Source organism: Haliotis rubra, unplaced genomic scaffold, assembly GCF_003918875.1.
Source record: "Haliotis rubra isolate DU_JTF1 unplaced genomic scaffold, ASM391887v1 Scf1616, whole genome shotgun sequence".
Taxonomy (NCBI): Eukaryota; Metazoa; Mollusca; class Gastropoda; order Lepetellida; family Haliotidae; genus Haliotis; species Haliotis rubra.
In genome coordinates, this window is record NW_025765577.1 from 49,395 (window position 1) to 69,564 (window position 20,170).

The 20,170-nt window shown below is 41.7% G+C and overlaps 1 protein-coding gene across 1 annotated transcript in view; it reads right to left on the reverse strand.

Annotated features, from left to right (window-relative positions):
• The window catches only part of LOC124271600 (sushi, von Willebrand factor type A, EGF and pentraxin domain-containing protein 1-like), a 58,113-nt gene extending 45,233 nt beyond the window's left edge, over positions 1-12,880 (reverse strand). Inside the window, exons 1-2 of the mRNA XM_046706750.1 lie at positions 12,814-12,880; positions 12,011-12,196 (exon numbers count right to left, since the gene is read on the reverse strand). Of these exons, the coding sequence (XP_046562706.1) occupies positions 12,011-12,196; positions 12,814-12,880 (253 nt within the window). The remainder of the gene's footprint in view (positions 1-12,010; positions 12,197-12,813) is intronic.
• Between the last annotated feature and the right edge of the window lie 7,290 nt (positions 12,881-20,170).

Below are 20,170 nucleotides of genomic sequence, written 5' to 3' on the forward strand. Positions count from 1 at the left end.
ATCCTGTTATAATGACGTAATGTTCGCGCAGTATCTGTTGATGTCGATAAAGCTTAAACTAAACGAACATGTACTTGCTGTCATCACAGTCAATGTCGCCTGGGACGTCATAGGTATGGTCTGTATTTACACCCACAACTGGGGCAGTGTTGATATGGTCTGTATTTACTCTCACAACTGGGGCAGTGTTGATATGGTCTGTATTTACTCCCACAACTGGGGCAGTGTTGATATGGTCTGTATTTACTCTCACAACTGGGGCAGTGTTGATATGGTCTGTATTTACTCCCACAACTGGGGCAGTGTTGATATGGTCTGTATTTACTCTCACAACTGGGGCAGTGTTGATATGGTCTGTATTTACTCTCACAACTGGGGCAGTGTTGATATGGTCTGTATTTACTCTCACAACTGGGGCAGTGTTGATATGGTCTGTATTTACTCCCACAACTGGGTCAGTGTTGATATGGTCTGTATTTACTCTCACACCTGGGGCAGTGTTGATATGGTCTGTATTTACTCTCTCACAACTGGGGCAGTGTTGATATGGTCTGTATTTACTCTCACGACTCGGGCAGTGTTGATATGATCTGTATTTACTCTCACAACTGGGGCAGTGTTGATATGGTCTGTATTTACTCTCACAACTGGGGCAGTGTTGATATGATCTGTATTTACTCCCACAACTGGGGCAGTGTTGATATGGTCTGTATTTACTCTCACAACTGGGGCAGTGTTGGTATGATCTGTATTTACTCTCACACCTGGGGCAGTGTTGATATGGTCTGTATTTACTCACAACTGGGGCAGTGTTGATATGATCTGTATTTACTCCCACAACTGGGGCAGTGTTGATATGGTCTGTATTTACTCTCACAACTGGGGCAGTGTTGATATGGTCTGTATTTACTCTCACACCTGGGGCAGTGTTGATATGGTCTGCATTTACTCCCACAACTGGGGCAGTGTTGATATGATCTGCATTTACTCCCACAAATGGGGCAGTGTCGATATGGTCTGTATTTACTCCCACAACTGGGGCAGTGTTGATATGATCTGTATTTACCTCACACCTGGGGCAGTGTTGATATGGTCTGTATTTACTCCTCGCCAACTGGGGCAGTGTTGATATGATCTGTATTTACTCTCACACCTGGGGCAGTGTTGATATGGTCTGTATTTACCTCACAACTGGGGCAGTGTTGATATGATCGGTATTTACTCACACCTGGGGCAGTGTTGATATGGTCTGTATTTACTCTCGCCAACTGGGGCAGTGTTGATATGGTCTGTATTTACTCTCACAACTGGGGCAGTGTTGATATGATCTGTATTTACTCTCACACCTGGGGCAGTGTTGATATGATCTGTATTTACTCTCACACCTGGGGCAGTGTTGATATGATCTGTATTTACCTCACAACTGGGGCAGTGTTGATATGGTCTGTATTTACTCTCACAACTGGGGCAGTGTTGATATGATCTGTATTTACTCCCACAACTGGGGCAGTGTTGATATGGTCTGTATTTACTCTCACAACTGGGGCAGTGTTGATATGATCTGTATTTACTCTCACAACTGGGGCAGTGTTGATATGGTCTGTATTTACTCTCACAACTGGGGCAGTGTTGATATGATCTGTATTTACTCCCACAACTGGGGCAGTGTTGATATGGTCTGTATTTACTCCCACAACTGGGGCAGTGTTGATATGGTCTGTATTTACTCTCACAACCGGGGCAGTGTTGATATGATCTGTATTTACTCTCACACCTGGGGCAGTGTTGATATGGTCTGTATTTATTCTCACGACTCGGGCAGTGTTGATATGATCTGTATTTACTCTCACACCTGGGGCAGTGTTGATATGGTCTGTATTTACTCTCACGACTCGGGCAGTGTTGATATGATCTGTATTTACTCTCACAACTGGGGCAGTGTTGATATGGTCTGTATTTACTCCTCACAACTGGGGCAGTGTTGATATGATCTGTATTTACTCCCACAACTTAAAGCAGTTGATATGGTCTGTATTTACCTCACAACTGGGGCAGTGTTGATATGATCTGTATTTACTCTCACACCTGGGGCAGTGTTGATATGGTCTGTATTTACTCTCACAACTGGGGCAGTGTTGATATGATCTGTATTTACTCCCACAACTGGGGCAGTGTTGATATGGTCTGTATTTACTCTCACAACTGGGGCAGTGTCGATATGATCTGTATTTACTCTCACACCTGGGGCAGTGTTGATATGGTCTGCATTTACTCCCACAACTGGGGCAGTGTTGATATGATCTGTATTTACTCCCACAAATGGGGCAGTGTCGATATGGTTTGTATTTACTCCCACAACTGGGGCAGTGTTGATATGATCTGTATTTACTCTCACACCTGGGGCAGTGTTGATATGGTCTGTATTTACTCTCACAACTGGGGCAGTGTTGATATGATCTGTATTTACTCTCACACCTGGGGCAGTGTTAATATGGTCTGTATTTACTCTCACAACTGGGGCAGTGTTGATATGATCGGTATTTACTCTCACACCTGGGGCAGTGTTGATATGGTCTGTATTTACTCTCACAACTGGGGCAGTGTTGATATGGTCTGTATTTACTCTCACAACTGGGGCAGTGTTGATATGATCTGTATTTACTCTCACACCTGGGGCAGTGTTGATATGGTCTGTATTTACTCTCACGACTCGGGCAGTGTTGATATGATCTGTATTTACTCTCACAACTGGGGCAGTGTTGATATGGTCTGTATTTACCTCACAACTGGGGCAGTGTTGATATGATCTGTATTTACTCCTCACACCTGGGGCAGTGTTGATATGGTCTGTATTTACTCACAACTGGGGCAGTGTTGATATGATCTGTATTTACTCCCACAACTGGGGCAGTGTTGATATGGTCTGTATTTACCTCACAACCGGGGCAGTGTTGATATGATCTGTATTTACCTCACACCTGGGGCAGTGTTGATATGGTCTGTATTTACTCTCACAACTGGGGCAGTGTTGATATGGTCTGTATTTACTCTCACGACTCGGGCAGTGTTGATATGATCTGTATTTACTCTCACAACTGGGGCAGTGTTGATATGGTCTGTATTTACTCTCACAACTGGGGCAGTGTTGATATGATCTGTATTTACTCCCACAACTGGGGCAGTGTTGATATGGTCTGTATTTACTCTCACAACTGGGGCAGTGTTGGTATGATCTGTATTTACTCTCACACCTGGGGCAGTGTTGATATGGTCTGTATTTACTCTCACAACTGGGGCAGTGTTGATATGATCTGTATTTACTCCCACAACTGGGGCAGTGTTGATATGGTCTGTATTTACTCTCACAACTGGGGCAGTGTTGATATGGTCTGTATTTACTCACACCTGGGGCAGTGTTGATATGGTCTGCATTTACTCCCACAACTGGGGCAGTGTTGATATGATCTGCATTTACTCCCACAAATGGGGCAGTGTCGATATGGTCTGTATTTACTCCCACAACTGGGGCAGTGTTGATATGATCTGTATTTACTCTCACACCTGGGGCAGTGTTGATATGGTCTGTATTTACTCTCACAACTGGGGCAGTGTTGATATGATCTGTATTTACTCTCACACCTGGGGCAGTGTTGATATGGTCTGTATTTACTCTCACAACTGGGGCAGTGTTGATATGATCGGTATTTACTCTCACACCTGGGGCAGTGTTGATATGGTCTGTATTTACTCTCACAACTGGGGCAGTGTTGATATGGTCTGTATTTACTCTCACAACTGGGGCAGTGTTGATATGATCTGTATTTACTCTCACACCTGGGGCAGTGTTGATATGATCTGTATTTACTCTCACACCTGGGGCAGTGTTGATATGATCTGTATTTACTCTCACAACTGGGGCAGTGTTGATATGGTCTGTATTTACTCTCACAACTGGGGCAGTGTTGATATGATCTGTATTTACTCCCACAACTGGGGCAGTGTTGATATGGTCTGTATTTACTCTCACAACTGGGGCAGTGTTGATATGATCTGTATTTACTCTCACAACTGGGGCAGTGTTGATATGGTCTGTATTTACTCTCACAACTGGGGCAGTGTTGATATGATCTGTATTTACTCCCACAACTGGGGCAGTGTTGATATGGTCTGTATTTACTCCCACAACTGGGGCAGTGTTGATATGGTCTGTATTTACTCTCACAACCGGGGCAGTGTTGATATGATCTGTATTTACTCTCACACCTGGGGCAGTGTTGATATGGTCTGTATTTATTCTCACGACTCGGGCAGTGTTGATATGATCTGTATTTACTCTCACACCTGGGGCAGTGTTGATATGGTCTGTATTTACTCTCACGACTCGGGCAGTGTTGATATGATCTGTATTTACTCTCACAACTGGGGCAGTGTTGATATGGTCTGTATTTACTCTCACAACTGGGGCAGTGTTGATATGATCTGTATTTACTCCCACAACTGGGGCAGTGTTGATATGGTCTGTATTTACTCTCACAACTGGGGCAGTGTTGATATGATCTGTATTTACTCACACCTGGGGCAGTGTTGATATGGTCTGTATTTACTCTCACAACTGGGGCAGTGTTGATATGATCTGTATTTACTCCCACAACTGGGGCAGTGTTGATATGGTCTGTATTTACTCTCACAACTGGGGCAGTGTTGATATGATCTGTATTTACTCTCACACCTGGGGCAGTGTTGATATGGTCTGCATTTACTCCCACAACTGGGGCAGTGTTGATATGATCTGTATTTACTCCCACAAATGGAGCAGTGTCGATATGGTTTGTATTTACTCCCACAACTGGGGCAGTGTTGATATGATCTTGTATTTACTCTCACACCTGGGGCAGTGTTGATATGGTCTGTATTTACTCTCACAACTGGGGCAGTGTTGATATGATCTGTATTTACTCTCACACCTGGGGCAGTGTTAATATGGTCTGTATTTACTCTCACAACTGGGGCAGTGTTGATATGATCGGTATTTACTCTCACACCTGGGGCAGTGTTGATATGGTCTGTATTTACTCTCACAACTGGGGCAGTGTTGATATGGTCTGTATTTACTCTCACAACTGGGGCAGTGTTGATATGATCTGTATTTACTCTCACACCTGGGGCAGTGTTGATATGGTCTGTATTTACTCTCACGACTCGGGCAGTGTTGATATGATCTGTATTTACTCTCACAACTGGGGCAGTGTTGATATGGTCTGTATTTACTCTCACAACTGGGGCAGTGTTGATATGATCTGTATTTACTCTCACACCTGGGGCAGTGTTGATATGGTCTGTATTTACTCTCACAACTGGGGCAGTGTTGATATGATCTGTATTTACTCACACAACTGGGGCAGTGTTGATATGGTCTGTATTTACTCTCACAACCGGGGCAGTGTTGATATGATCTGTATTTACTCTCACACCTGGGGCAGTGTTGATATGGTCTGTATTTACTCCCACAACTGGGGCAGTGTTGATATGATCTGTATTTACTCCCACAACTGGGGCAGTGTCGATATGGTCTGTATTTACTCCCACAACTGGGGCAGTGTTGATATGATCTGTATTTACTCTCACACCTGGGGCAGTGTCGATATGGTCTGTATTTACTCTCACAACTGGGGCAGTGTTGATATGATCTGTATTTACTCTCACACCTGGGGCAGTGTTGATATGGTCTGTATTTACTCTCACAACTGGGGCAGTGTTGATATGATCGGTATTTACTCTCACAACTGGGGCAGTGTTGATATGGTCTGTATTTACTCTCACAACTGGGGCAGTGTTGATATGGTCTGTATTTACTCTCACAACTGGGGCAATGTTGATATGGTCTGTATTTACTCACACCTGGGGCAGTGTCGATATGGTCTGTATTTACTCACACCTGGGGCAGTGTCGATATGGTCTGTATTTACTCTCACAACTGGGGCAGTGTTGATATGATCTGTATTTACTCTCACAACTGGGGCAGTGTTGATATGGTCTGTATTTACTCTCACAACTGGGGCAGTGTTGATATGATCTGTATTTACTCTCAAACCTGGGGCAGTGTTGATATGGTCTGTATTTACTCTCACACCTGGGGCAGTGTCGATATGGTCTGTATTTACTCTCACAACTGGGGCAGTGTTGATATGATCTGTATTTACTCTCACACCTGGGGCAGTGTCGATATGGTCTGTATTTACTCTCACAACTGGGGCAGTGTTGATATGATCTGTATTTACTCACACCTGGGGCAGTGTTGATATGGTCTGTATTTACTCTCACAACTGGGGCAGTGTTGATATGATCTGTATTTACTCTCACACCTGGGGCAGTGTTGATATGGTCTGTATTTACTCTCACAACTGGGGCAGTGTTGATATGATCTGTATTTACTCTCACACCTGGGGCAGTGTCGATATGGTCTGTATTTACTCACACCTGGGGCAGTGTTGATAAATGGTATGTGGACAATGTCACAAGTGGGGAGGGATATAAGTACTTTCTCTGTACTGTCACAAGTTGGGAGGTATCTAAACGCTGTGTACATACTGTAACAAGTGCATGTCGAGCTATTTAAATATTCTGTACGTACTGTCACAAGTGGGGAGGTATTTAAATGCTATTTATGTACTGTCACATGTGGGGAGGTATTTAAATAATCTGTGCGTACTGTGACTGGTGGGCAGGTATTTAAGTAATCTGTACGCACTGTCACAAGTAGGGAGGTATTAAAATACTATGTACATACTGTAAAAGGTGGGGAGGTATTTAAATAATATGTACGTACTGTCACAAGTAGGGAGGTATTTCAATACCCTGTACAAACTGTCACATGTTGGGAGGTATTTAAATACTCTGTACGTACTTGACAAGTGGGGAGGTATGTATATACTCTGTACGTACTGTCACATGTTGGAAGGTATTGAAATACTATGTACATACTGTGACAGGTGGTGAGGTTTTTAAATACTCTGTACATACTGTCAAATGTGGGGAGGTATTTAAATACACTGTACGAACTGTCACAAGTTTGAGGGGGTATATAAATAGACTGTACGTACTGTGTCAAATGTATTTAAGTACTCTGTACGTACTGTCACATGTGGGATGGTATTTAATTAATATGTACGTACCGTCACAAGTTGGGAGGTACTTAAATACTCTGTATATACTGTAACAGATGGGGGGGGGTATTTATATACTATGTACCTACTGTTACAGGTGTGGAGGTATTTCAATACTCTGTATATACTGTGACAAGTGGTGAGGTATTTAAATACTATGTGCGTACTGTAAAAAGTGGGAAGGTATTTAAATTCTCTGCATGTAGTGTCACAAGTGGTGAGATATTTAAATCCTCCGTACGTACTGTGACAAGTGGAGAGGTATTTTAATACACTGTATGTACTGTCACAAGTGGGGAGGTATTTAGATACTATGTATGTACTGTTTCAGGTGGGGAGGTATTTAAATGCTCTGTTTGTACTGTCACAGGTGGGGGGATATTTAAATACTCTTTACGTACTGTCACAGGTGGGGAGATATTTAAATACTCTATACGTACTGTCACAAGTGGGGAGGTATTTAAATACTATGTATGTACTGTTTCAGGTGGGGAGATATTTAAATACTATGCATGTACTGTCACAAGTGGGGAGGTATTTAAATACTATGAACGAACTGTGTCAAGTTGGGAGGTATTTAAATACTATGCCCTCTACTGTCACAAGTGGGGAATTGTATTAATATTATGTACGTACTGTAACAAGTGGGGAGGTATTTAAATACTATGCATGTACTGTCACAAGTGGGGAATTGTATTGATACTATGTATGTACTGTCACAAGTGGGGAGGTATTTAAATAATATGTACGTAGTGTTACAGGTGGAGAAGTATTTAAATACCATGTAAGTACTGTGACAAGTGAGGAGGTACTTAAATACCCTGTACGTACTGTGACAAGTGGGGAGGTATTTAGATACTATGTATGTACTGTCACAAGTGGAGAGGTATTAAGGTACTGTGTATGTGACTGTGACAAGTGGGGAGTTATTTAAATAGTATGTAGGTACTGTCAAATGTGGGGAGGTATTTAAATACACTGTACGAACTGTCACAATTGGGAGGGGGGGTATGTAAATATTCCGAACGTACTGTCACAAGTGTATTTAAATACTTTGTACGTACTGTCACATGTGGGGACGTATTTAAATACTATGTACGTACTGTCACAGGTGGGGAAGTATTTAAATACTATGTACGTACTGTCACATGTGTGGAAGTATTTAAATACTATGTACGTACTGTCACATGTGGGGAAGTATTTAAATACTATGTACGTACTGTCACATGTGGGGAAGTATTTAAATACTATGTACGTACTGTCACATGTGTGGAAGTATTTAAATACTATGTACGTACTGTCACATGTGGGGAAGTATTTAAATACTATGTACGTACTGTCACATGTGGGGAAGTATTTAAATACTATGTACGTACTGTCACATGTGGGAAAGTATTTAAATACTCTGTACGTACTGTGCATTTAAACACTCTTTACGGACTGTGTAAGTGTGCATTTAAAAACACTTTGTACGTAATGTCTGGACGACGTGGGGAAGCATTTAAATACTATGTGCGTACTCGCAAAAAGTGGGGAGGCATTTAAATACTATGTACGCACCTGACAATGTGTGGGAAGTATTTAAATACTCTGTATGTACTGTGACAAGTAGGGGGAGATATTTAAATAACTGCAAGGACTGTGACAAGTTGTGTGTGCAGACAAGTGGGGAACATTTGTATGTTTTTGGTGTGATGTGTGTGTGGGTAGGTATTTAAATACCTGTACGTACTCCGTGACAAGTGGGGAGGCATTTTAAATACTCTTTACGGACTGTGATAAGGCGTGTGTGTGTGTGGCATTTGTGTGTGTGTACCGTGACTGAGTGTGGAGGCATTTAAATACTATTGTGCGTACTGCAAAAAGTGGGGAGGTATTTAAAACTATGTACGTACCTGACAAGTGGGGAGGTATGTAAATACCTGTATGTACTGTCCCTGGGGAGATATTTAAATACACTGTACCTACTTTTGACAAGTTGGGAGGTATTTAAATAATCCAGTGCGTACTGTCACAGGTGGGGAGGTATTTGAATACCTGTACGTACTGTGACAAGTGGGGAGGTATTTAAATACCTTTACGGACTGTGATAAGTGTGTGTGTGTGTGTGTGTGTGTGTGTGTGTGGTATTTAAATACTTTGTACGTACCGTGACGAGTGGGGAGGTATTTAAATACTATGTGCGTACTGCAAAAAAGTGGGGAGGTATTTAAAACTATGTACGTACCTGACAAGTGGGGAGGTATGTAAATACTCTGTATGTACTGTCCCTTGTGGGGAGATATTTAAATACACTGTACCTACTTTGACAAGTTGGGAGGTATTTAAATAATCTGTGCGTACTGTCACAGGTGGGGAGGTATTTGAATACTCTGTACGTACTGTGACAAGTGGGGAGGTATTTAAATACTCTTTACGGACTGTGATAAGTGTGTGTGTGTGTGTGTGTGTGTGTGTGTGGTATTTAAATACTTTGTACGTACTGTGACGAGTGGGGAGGTATTTAAATACTATGTGCGTACTGCAAAAAGTGGGGAGGTATTTAAAACTATGTACGTACTCTGACAAGTGGGGAGGTATGTAAATACTCTGTATGTACTGTCCCTTGTGGGGAGATATTTAAATACACTGTACCTACTTTGACAAGTTGGGAGGTATTTAAATAATCTGTGCGTACTGTCACAGGTGGGGAGGTATTTGAATACTCTGTACGTACTGTGACAAGTGGGGAGGTATTTAAATACTCTTTACGGACTGTGATAAGTGTGTGTGTGTGTGTGTGTGTGTGTGGTATTTAAATACTTTGTACGTACTGTGACGAGTGGGGAGGTATTTAAATACTATGTGCGTACTGCAAAAAGTGGGGAGGTATTTAAAACTATGTACGTACTCTGACAAGTGGGGAGGTATGTAAATACTCTGTATGTACTGTCCCTTGTGGGGAGATATTTAAATACACTGTACCTACTTTGACAAGTTGGGAGGTATTTAAATAATCTGTGCGTACTGTCACAGGTGGGGAGGTATTTGAATACTCTGTACGTACTGTGACAAGTGGGGAGGTATTTAAATACTCTTTACGGACTGTGATAAGTGTGTGTGTGTGTGTGTGTGTGTGTGTGTGTGGTATTTAAATACTTTGTACGTACTGTGACGAGTGGGGAGGTATTTAAATACTATGTGCGTACTGCAAAAAGTGGGGAGGTATTTAAAACTATGTACGTACTCTGACAAGTGGGGAGGTATGTAAATACTCTGTATGTACTGTCCCTTGTGGGGAGATATTTAAATACACTGTACCTACTTTGACAAGTTGGGAGGTATTTAAATAATCTGTGCGTACTGTCACAGGTGGGGAGGTATTTGAATACTCTGTACGTACTGTGACAAGTGGGGAGGTATTTAAATACTCTTTACGGACTGTGATAAGTGTGTGTGTGTGTGTGTGTGTGTGTGGTATTTAAATACTTTGTACGTACTGTGACGAGTGGGGAGGTATTTAAATACTATGTGCGTACTGCAAAAAGTGGGGAGGTATTTAAAACTATGTACGTACTCTGACAAGTGGGGAGGTATGTAAATACTCTGTATGTACTGTCCCTTGTGGGGAGATATTTAAATACACTGTACCTACTTTGACAAGTTGGGAGGTATTTAAATAATCTGTGCGTACTGTCACAGGTGGGGAGGTATTTGAATACTCTGTACGTACTGTGACAAGTGGGGAGGTATTTAAATACTCTTTACGGACTGTGATAAGTGTGTGTGTGTGTGTGTGTGTGGTATTTAAATACTTTGTACGTACTGTGACGAGTGGGGAGGTATTTAAATACTATGTGCGTACTGCAAAAAGTGGGGAGGTATTTAAAACCATGTACGTACTCTGACAAGTGGGGAGGTATGTAAATACTCTGTATGTACTGTCCCTTGTGGGGAGATATTTAAATACACTGTACCTACTTTGACAAGTTGGGAGGTATTTAAATAATCTGAAAGGTACTGTCACAGGTGGGGAGGTATTTGAATACCTGTACGTACCGTGACAAGTGGGGAGGTATTTAAATACTCTTTACGGACTGTGATAAGTGTGTGTGTGTGTGTGTGTGTGTGGGTATTTAAATACTTTGTACGTACTGTGACGAGTGGGGGTATTTAAATACTATGTGCGTACTGCAAAAGTGGGAGGTATTTAAAACTATGTACGTACTCTGACAAGTGGGGAGGTATGTAAATACTCTGTATGTACTGTCCCTTGTGGGGAGATATTTAAATACACTGTACCTACTTTGACAAGTTGGGAGGTATTTAAATAATCTGTGCGTACTGTCACAGGTGGGGAGGTATTTGAATACTCTGTACGTACTGTGACAAGTGGGGAGGTATTTAAATACTCTTTACGGACTGTGATAAGTGTGTGTGTGTGTGTGTGTGTGTGGTATTTAAATACTTTGTACGTACTGTGACGAGTGGGGAGGTATTTAAATACTATGTGCGTACTGCAAAAAGTGGGGAGGTATTTAAAACTATGTACGTACTCTGACAAGTGGGGAGGTATGTAAATACTCTGTATGTACTGTCCCTTGTGGGGAGATATTTAAATACACTGTACCTACTTTGACAAGTTGGAAGGTATTTAAATAATCTGTGCGTACTGTCACAGGTGGGGAGGTATTTGAATACTCTGTACGTACTGTGACAAGTGGGGAGGTATTTAAATACTATGTACGAACAGTGACAAGTTGGGAAGTGTTTAAATACTCTGTACGTACTGTCCCTAGTGTGGAGGTTTTTAAATAATCTGTTCGTATTTTCACAAGAAGGGTGGTGTCTAAACGCTCTGTGCTTACTTTCACAGGTTGGGGCGGTATTGCTCCACACGTTGGTAGCGTTGCAGAGTCTGCGCGAGGATCCTTTAATCTCATAGCCGGCCTTGCACATGTATTCCACGATTGCCCCGTACGCCGTCGCACCTGTCTTGGTGATGATGTTGGAATCAGCATTCGTCACATCAGGAGCAGCACCACACGTGACAGCTAAGGGGAGGCCAAAACATTTGCGGTGTGATATATTGTGTCAATAGGTCAACATATATTAACCAGCCTTGAACATACAGTGTCAGTCTATTATTATGAATTCATAATTTATGTCCATATTGTTAAAATTATACATTTGTGCTATTCTACAATATTCTAGTAGTCTTCCTGAAGATATAGCAGTAGAAGCAATCAAAAGTGACATCGAAAGTCAACAAACTTTAGACCTATGTATAGTGCTGTGTTCAGAAAACTAGTGAACGATTCAAGCCGGCAATTTATGTCTGGATGCATGCATTATGCATGTGCATCTCGATTTCAATGTTGTGTTTGAGCGAACTCATCCCTTTACACAAACAAAAACAGTTCAAACCTCAATCTCAAACAATCCTTTATTGGGGAAAACAGGCTATACGACCACGATTCATGTTTTCCTCAAAACTAGACTTCCGGTGTACATTTAAAAAAGAATAGGTTCAAATACTCCATTGATACTTACATGTCACTTCTAATATTACGACGTTTCTTTTGCCTTTCAGTATATAATGCAATATGTGCCAACCACTCAAGTATGTGTTATTTGTTGATTATTATTTATCATTTCTATAGATACATACATTCACATGAGGGAAGCGTCTGCCATTCGCCGGATGTACTACACGTCACTTCCGGTGTCCCTTGCATCTTGTAGCCATTGTAGCATTCATAGACAGCTGTACTGTTATACATAACATTGCCACTGTAGTTCTTCACGAAACCGAACGCAATGGCCTCCGGGGCTCCACAGTACACCACTGCAATGGGACCAATCGGCATTGAGACAGATATCATACCAATGTTTTACATTTCAGACTATGTCTGTTTTACGACTGGCACTCGTCAGTTTCTATAAGTGTGTGATCTTAAATCTAGGTGAGAAGTTGGTTTGTACAAACATGGATCTAGTATTAAAGATGGTCTACGAAAATGTGAAAGCGAGTGTACGAACATTCAATAATGTAAATTCAGATCATTTTGTTTGTCCAACTAGCTTTGGCAAGGTTGTTTTCTGAGCTCTTTTCTATTTTCATTTTTTCTGAATAGTTATTCAGATTCACTTGAATTTTACTTTTGTTTCTGGACGATGTTGTTCTTTTTATCTTATTCAGTAATTGGTCTTCAAAAACAAACTGATTTCTAGAACGCTATTGTGACTCTGTGTCACTTTCGGTAACATGAAAACAAAAAAATCAAAGGTGATGTTTATTGAAATGGCCGTAATCTCTCAAAAACAGAAATATTTCTCTATAAATGTTTTCCGATAAAACAATTGATAAATGATACAATAATGTAAGTCTGTCATTCACAAGATGCCTTTCTTGTTAAGCACATGTAGAAGATTCAGCTTTTACGGCCTAGAAAGTACCAATGTCTGTACAAAGACATCTTTTAAGCTTTCAATCTGTGTCTTATGATATGTAGGTAAAATATTATCTATATTGATGTATGGGTGTGAAATATGTGGTCTTCGTAAATATAACTGTATTTAAGAAAAGCTTTGTATTAAAACGTTTTGTTGATGTAAGAAGACCAACTAATATCCCATTTGTGGAATTATTTCCAAAACATGGTTATACAGTTACACGTTCTATTTCTTATTGGTTAAAAGCTTTACACATGCTACCCATTGAAAACATATACGTTATATAACAAACATTCTGCTGCGACTAGAAACAATCTCATTGGGCTACCCTTGTCAAACATCACTCCATTCGAAGGAGGACTTTGCCAAGCATGGATTGAAACAAAGCAAAGGAAACAAAGCCATATTCCTGTCACTTGTACTTAAGGCATTTAAAGACTGAACTGGTCAGCCAACTTAAAACAAAATATACGTTCGTACACATATTCTTTTTTCAAAGAACAATTTATTTGTGAAAAGTACCTCTATTGTGTAAACATTAAGTCAGTGAGAACACCATTAGCCCAGTTTCCTTGTTATTGTGATTTTATGTTTCACAAAGGAAATTTTCCTGCAGTAGATACTGTAGTCGTGATGCTGCTGAAGATGCATATCATTTCCTTTTGGTATGTGATGCTTACTCTGAGTTGATACAACGCTACATACCACCTGAATGTCGTAATTGTCCATCCAAGCAAACCTTTATAATTCTTTTAACAGATGTTATATCTCCTTTCTCAGAAGTATTCTTATGTCAGGAACCTACTACGTAACCTTGTTTTGTTCGCTCACCATACTTTGTTAAAAGACAGCTCACCACTTTTACACTGAGAGGAGTATTTGTTTAAGATCATTTTACAGTGGCAGGCGAATGTGTTATGTGTCATAGGGGTATGTGTCATGGGGCTTCTTACTTTGGTAGCAGTATGTGTTGTAGGACGTCTAACACTGAGAGGGGTATGTGTCTTGGGGCTTCTTACTTTGGTAGCAGTATGTGTTGTAGGACGTCTAACACTGAGAGGGGTATGTGTCATGGGGCTTCTTACTTTGGTAGCAGTATGTGTTGTAGGACGTCTAACACTGAGAGGAGAATGTGTCATGGGGCTTCTTACTTTGGTAGCAGTATGTGTTGTAGGACGCCTAACACTGAGAGGGGTATGTGTCATGGGGCTTCTTACTTTGGTAATAGTATGTGTTGTAGGACGTTTAACACTGAGAGGGGTATGTGTCATGGGACTTCTTACTTTGGTAGCAGTATGACTTTTTCAGTTGTAGGACGTCTAACACTGAGAGGGGTATGTGTCATGGGGCTTCTTTCTTTGGTAGCAGTATGTGTTATAGGACGTCTAACACTGAGAGGGGTATGTGTCATGGGGCTTCTTACTTTGGTAGTAGTATGTGTTGTAGGACGTCTAACACTGAGAGGAGTATGTGTCATGGGGCTTCTTTCTTTGGTAGCAGTATGTGTTATAGGACGCCTAGCACCGAGAGGGGAATGTGTCATGGGGCTTCTTACTTTGGTAGCAGTATGTGTTATAGGACGTCTAACACTGAGAGGTATATGTCAGCGGGCTTCTTACTTTGGTAGCAGTATGTGTTGTAGGACGTCTAACACTGAAAGGCGTATGTATCATGGGGCTTCTTACTTTGGTAGCAGTATGTGTTGTAGGACGCCTAGCACTGAGAGGGGAATGTGTCATTGGGCTTCTTACTTTGGTAGCAGTATGTGTTGTAGGACGTCTAACACTGAGAGGAGCATGTATCATGGGGCTTGTTACTTTGGTAGCAGTATGTGTTGTAGGACGCCTAGCACTGAGAGGGGAATGTGTCATGGGGCTTCTTACTTTGGTAGCAGTATGTGTTATAGGACGTCTAACACTGAGAGGGGTATGTGTCATGGGGCTTCTTACTTTGGTAGCAGTATGTGTTGTAGGACGTCTAACACTGAAAGGCGTATGTATCATGGGGCTTGTTACTTTGGTAGCAGTATGTGTTGTAGGACGCCTAGCACTGAGAGGGGAATGTGTCATGGGGCCTCTTACTTTGGTAGCAGTATGTGTTGTAGGACGCCTAGCACTGAGAGGGGTATGTGTCATGGGGCTTCTTACTTTGGTAATAGTATGTGTTGTAGGACGTCTAACACTGACAGGAGCATGTGTCATGGGGCTTCTTACTTTGGTAGCAGTATGTGTTGTAGGACGTCTAACACTGAGAGGGGTATGTGTCATAGGGCTTCTTACTTTGGTAGCAGTATGTGTTGTGGTGGACATCTAACACCGAGAGGGTATGTGTCATGGGGCTTCTTACTTTGGTAGCAGTATGTGTTATAGGACGTCTAACACTGAGAGGGGTATGTGTCATGGGGCTTCTTACTTTGGTAGCAGTATGTGTTGTAGGACGTTTAACAATGTAAGGGGTATGTGTCATGGGGCCCTTACTTTGGTAGCAGTATGTGTGTGGTGGACGTCTAACACCGAGAGGGGTATGTGTCATGGGCTTCACTTTGGTAGCAGTATGTGTTGTAGGACGCCCAACACTGAGAGGGTATGTGTCATGGGCTTCTTTCTTTGGTAGCAGTATGTGTTATAGGACGCCTAGCACTGAGAGGGGAATGTGTCATGGGGCTTCTTACTTTGGTAGCAGTATGTGTTGTAGGACGTCTAGCACTGAGAGGAGCATGTGTCATGGGGCTTCTTACTTTGGTAGTAGTATGTGTTATAGGACGTCTAACACTGAGAGGGGTATGTGTCATGGGGCTTCTTACTTTGGTAGCAGTATGTGTTGTAGGACGTCTAACACTGAGAGGAGCATGTGTCATGGAGCTTCTTACTTTGGTAGCAGTATGTGTTGTAGGACGTCTAACACTGAGAGGGGTATGTGTCATAGGGCTTCTTACTTTGGTAGCAGTATGTGTTGTAGGACATCTAACACTGAGAGGGGTATGTGTCATGGGGCTTCTTACTTTGGTAGCAGTATGTGTTGTAGGACGTCTAACACTGAGAGGGGTATGTGTCATAGGGCTTCTTACTTGGGTAGCAGTATGTGTTATAGGACGTCTAACACTGAGAGGAGAATGTGTCATGGGGCTTCTTACTTTGGTAGCAGTATGTGTTATAGGACGTCTAACACTGAGAGGAGTATGTGTCATGGGGCTTCTTACTTTGGTAGTAGTATGTGTTGTAGGACGTCTAGCACTGAAAGGGGTATGTGTCATGGAGCTTCTTACTTTGGTAGCAATATGTGATATAGGACGTCTAACACTGAAAGGGGTATGTGTCATGGGGCTTCTTACTTTGGTAGCAATATGTGATATAGGACGTCTAACACTGAGAGGGGTATGTGTCATAGGGCTTCTTACTTTGGTGGCAGTATGTGATATAGGACGTGTAACACTGAGAGGGGTATGTGTCATGGAGCTTCTTACTTTGGTAGCAGTATGTGATATAGGACGTCTAACACTGAGAGGGGTATGTGTCATGGAGCTTCTTACTTTGGTAGCAGTATGTGTTGTAGGACGTCTAACACTGAGAGGGGTATGTGTCATGGGGCTTCTTACTTTGGTAGTAGTATGTGTTGTAGGACGTCTAGCACTGAGAGGGGTATGTGTCATGGAGCTTCTTACTTTGGTAGCAATATGTGATATAGGACGTCTAACACTGAGAGGGGTATGTGTCATGGGGCTTCTTACTTTGGTAGCAATATGTGATATAGGACGTCTAGCACTGAGAGGAGTATGTGTCATGGAGCTTCTTACTTTGGTAGCAGTATGTGATATAGGACGTCTAACACTGAGAGGGGTATGTGTCATGGGGCTTCTTACTTTGGTAGTAGTATGTGTTGTAATGCTTTTTACAATGTCAAGTTTAGGAGATATGTAAGAACATGCGTTAGTGAGGTATCAGATATATGAATCAGTTGACAGCTGCAGCGCGTCGACGTACCGAGACGTGACGTTATTGTGTTTATGATAACCAAACAGCATTTATTTAAGGACCAGCAGATGCTTGGAATACTGCCTAGATTGGCACTTGGACTCAACCTAACAATGTAACATATTCTCATAGTGTCCCTTTCCCTTTACTACCCTTTACCGTGTTACTTCCCCTGAAAGTGTTTCATACCCAGACAGTGTTACTTCCCCTGAAAGTGTTTCATACCCAGACAGTGTTACTTCCTCTGAAAGTGTTTCATACCCAGACAGTGTTACTTCCTCTGAAAGTGTTTCATATCCAGACAGTGTTACTTCCCCTGAAAGTGTTTCATATCCAGACAGTGTTACTTCCCCTGAAAGTGTTTCATATCCAGACAGTGTTACTTCCCCTGAAAGTGTTTCATATCCAGACAGTGTTACTTCCCCTGAAAGTGTTTCATATCCAGACAGTGTTACCTCCCCTGAAAGTGTTTCATATCCAGACAGTGTTACTTCCCCTGAAAGTGTTTCATATCCAGACAGTGTTACTTCCTCCGAAAGTGTTTCATACCCAGACAGTGTTACTTCCCCTGAAAGTGTTTCATATCCAGACAGTGTTACTTCCCCTGAAAGTGTTTCATATCCAGACAGTGTTACTTCCCCTGAAAGTGTTTCATATCCAGACAGTGTTACTTCCCCTGAAAGTGTTTCATACCCAGACAGTGTTACTTCCTCTGAAAGTGTTTCATATCCAGACAGTGTTATCTCCCCTGAAAGTGTTTCACATCCAGAAAGTGTCACTTCAACTGAACGTGTTTCATATCCAGACAGTGTTACTTCCTCCGAAAGTGTTTGATATCCAGACAGTGTTACTTCCCCTGAAAGTGTTTCATATCACCACAGTGTTATTTCCCCTGAAAGTGTTTCACATCCAGAAAGTGTCACTTCCCCTGAAAGTGTTTCATGTCCAGACAGTGTTACTTCCCCTGAAAGTGTTTCATATCACCACAGTGTTATTTCCCCTGAAAGTGTTTCATATACAGACAGTGTTACTTCCCCTGACAGTGTTTCATATCCAGACAGTGTTATTTCCCCTGAAAGTGTTTCATATCCAGACAGTGTTACTTCCCCTGAAAGTGTTTCATATCCAGACAGTGTTACAACCCCTGAAAGTGTTTCATATTCAGACAGTGTTACTTCCCCTGAACGTGTTTCATATCCAGACAGTGTTACTTCCCCTGAAAGTGTTTCATATCCAGACAGTGTTACTTCCCCTGAAAGTGTTTCATATCCAGACAGTGTTACTTCCCCTGAAAGTGTTTCATATCCTCACAGTGCTACTTGGGATCACAATGTTACTTGCCTTCACACTGTTACTTGTTATCACAGTACTGTTACTTACCAAGACAGTGTTACTTGTTATCACAGTGTTACTTACCTAGACAGTGTTACTTGATATCACAGTGTTACTTGCCCTGATAGTGTTACTTGTTATCACAGTGTTACTTGCCTTCACAGTGTTACTTGTTATCACAGTGTTACTTGCCCTGATAGTGTTACTTGTTATCACAGTGTTACTTACCTAGACAGTGTTACTTGTTATCACAGTGTTACTTGCCCTGACAGTGTTACTTGCTAACACAGTGTTATTTACCATGACAGTGTTACTTGTTATCGCAGTGTTATTTACCATGACAGTGTTACTTGCTATCACAGTGTTATTTACCATGACAGTGTAACTTGCCTTCACAGTGTTACTTGTTATCACAGTGTTACTTACCCTGACAGTGTTCCTTGTTATCACAGTGTTACCATGACAGTGTTACTTGTTATCACAGTGTTACTTGCCCTGTCAGTGTTACTTGTTATCACAGTGTTACTTACCATGACAGTGTTACTTCTTATCACAGTGTTATTTACCATGACAGTGTTACTTGTTATCACAGTGTTATTTACCATAACAGTGTTACTTGTTATCACAGTGTCATTTACCATGACAGTGTTACCTGCTATCACAGTGTTATTTACCATGACAGGGTTACTTGCTATCACAGTGTTATTTATCATGACAGTGTTATTTGCCCTGACAGCACGTGTTACTTGCCCTCACTGTGTAACTTACCCTGACAGGTAGGATATCTCGGTTTATCCCACTTCCCTCCCTTCTCACAAAGGAAAGACACAGTAGCTTGTTGATAATATTCCTCCTGTTTGAACGAGTATCCAGTGTTGCAGTTGACAGTCACAGAACTCAGATAGGCTGTAGCGGCAGATAATTTCACCATATGTTCAGAGTCAGGAACAGACGGACAATCTGGACAAAAGCAAATTATTTGTCAGTGATGTTCACTGAAATAGATAAATCTTGGTATGTGAATGGAACACACATATGTTCAGCAAAATTGTAAACATTAATGTAAAACGTAAAGTCGCAGCACTTAGGTTTGTCAGGGGTGAGTCTCGGGTCATCTCCTGAAAATACAGGGGTCAGAAAACTGTTGTTTATCACACTAGGGGCTATATCGGAAGAAACTGGAACCATTTTAGGAGCGAACTTACACAGGCGACTGTGCTTATTGTGCACAGGGAAAAAAGACATTTAATTTACATGTTATATGATAGA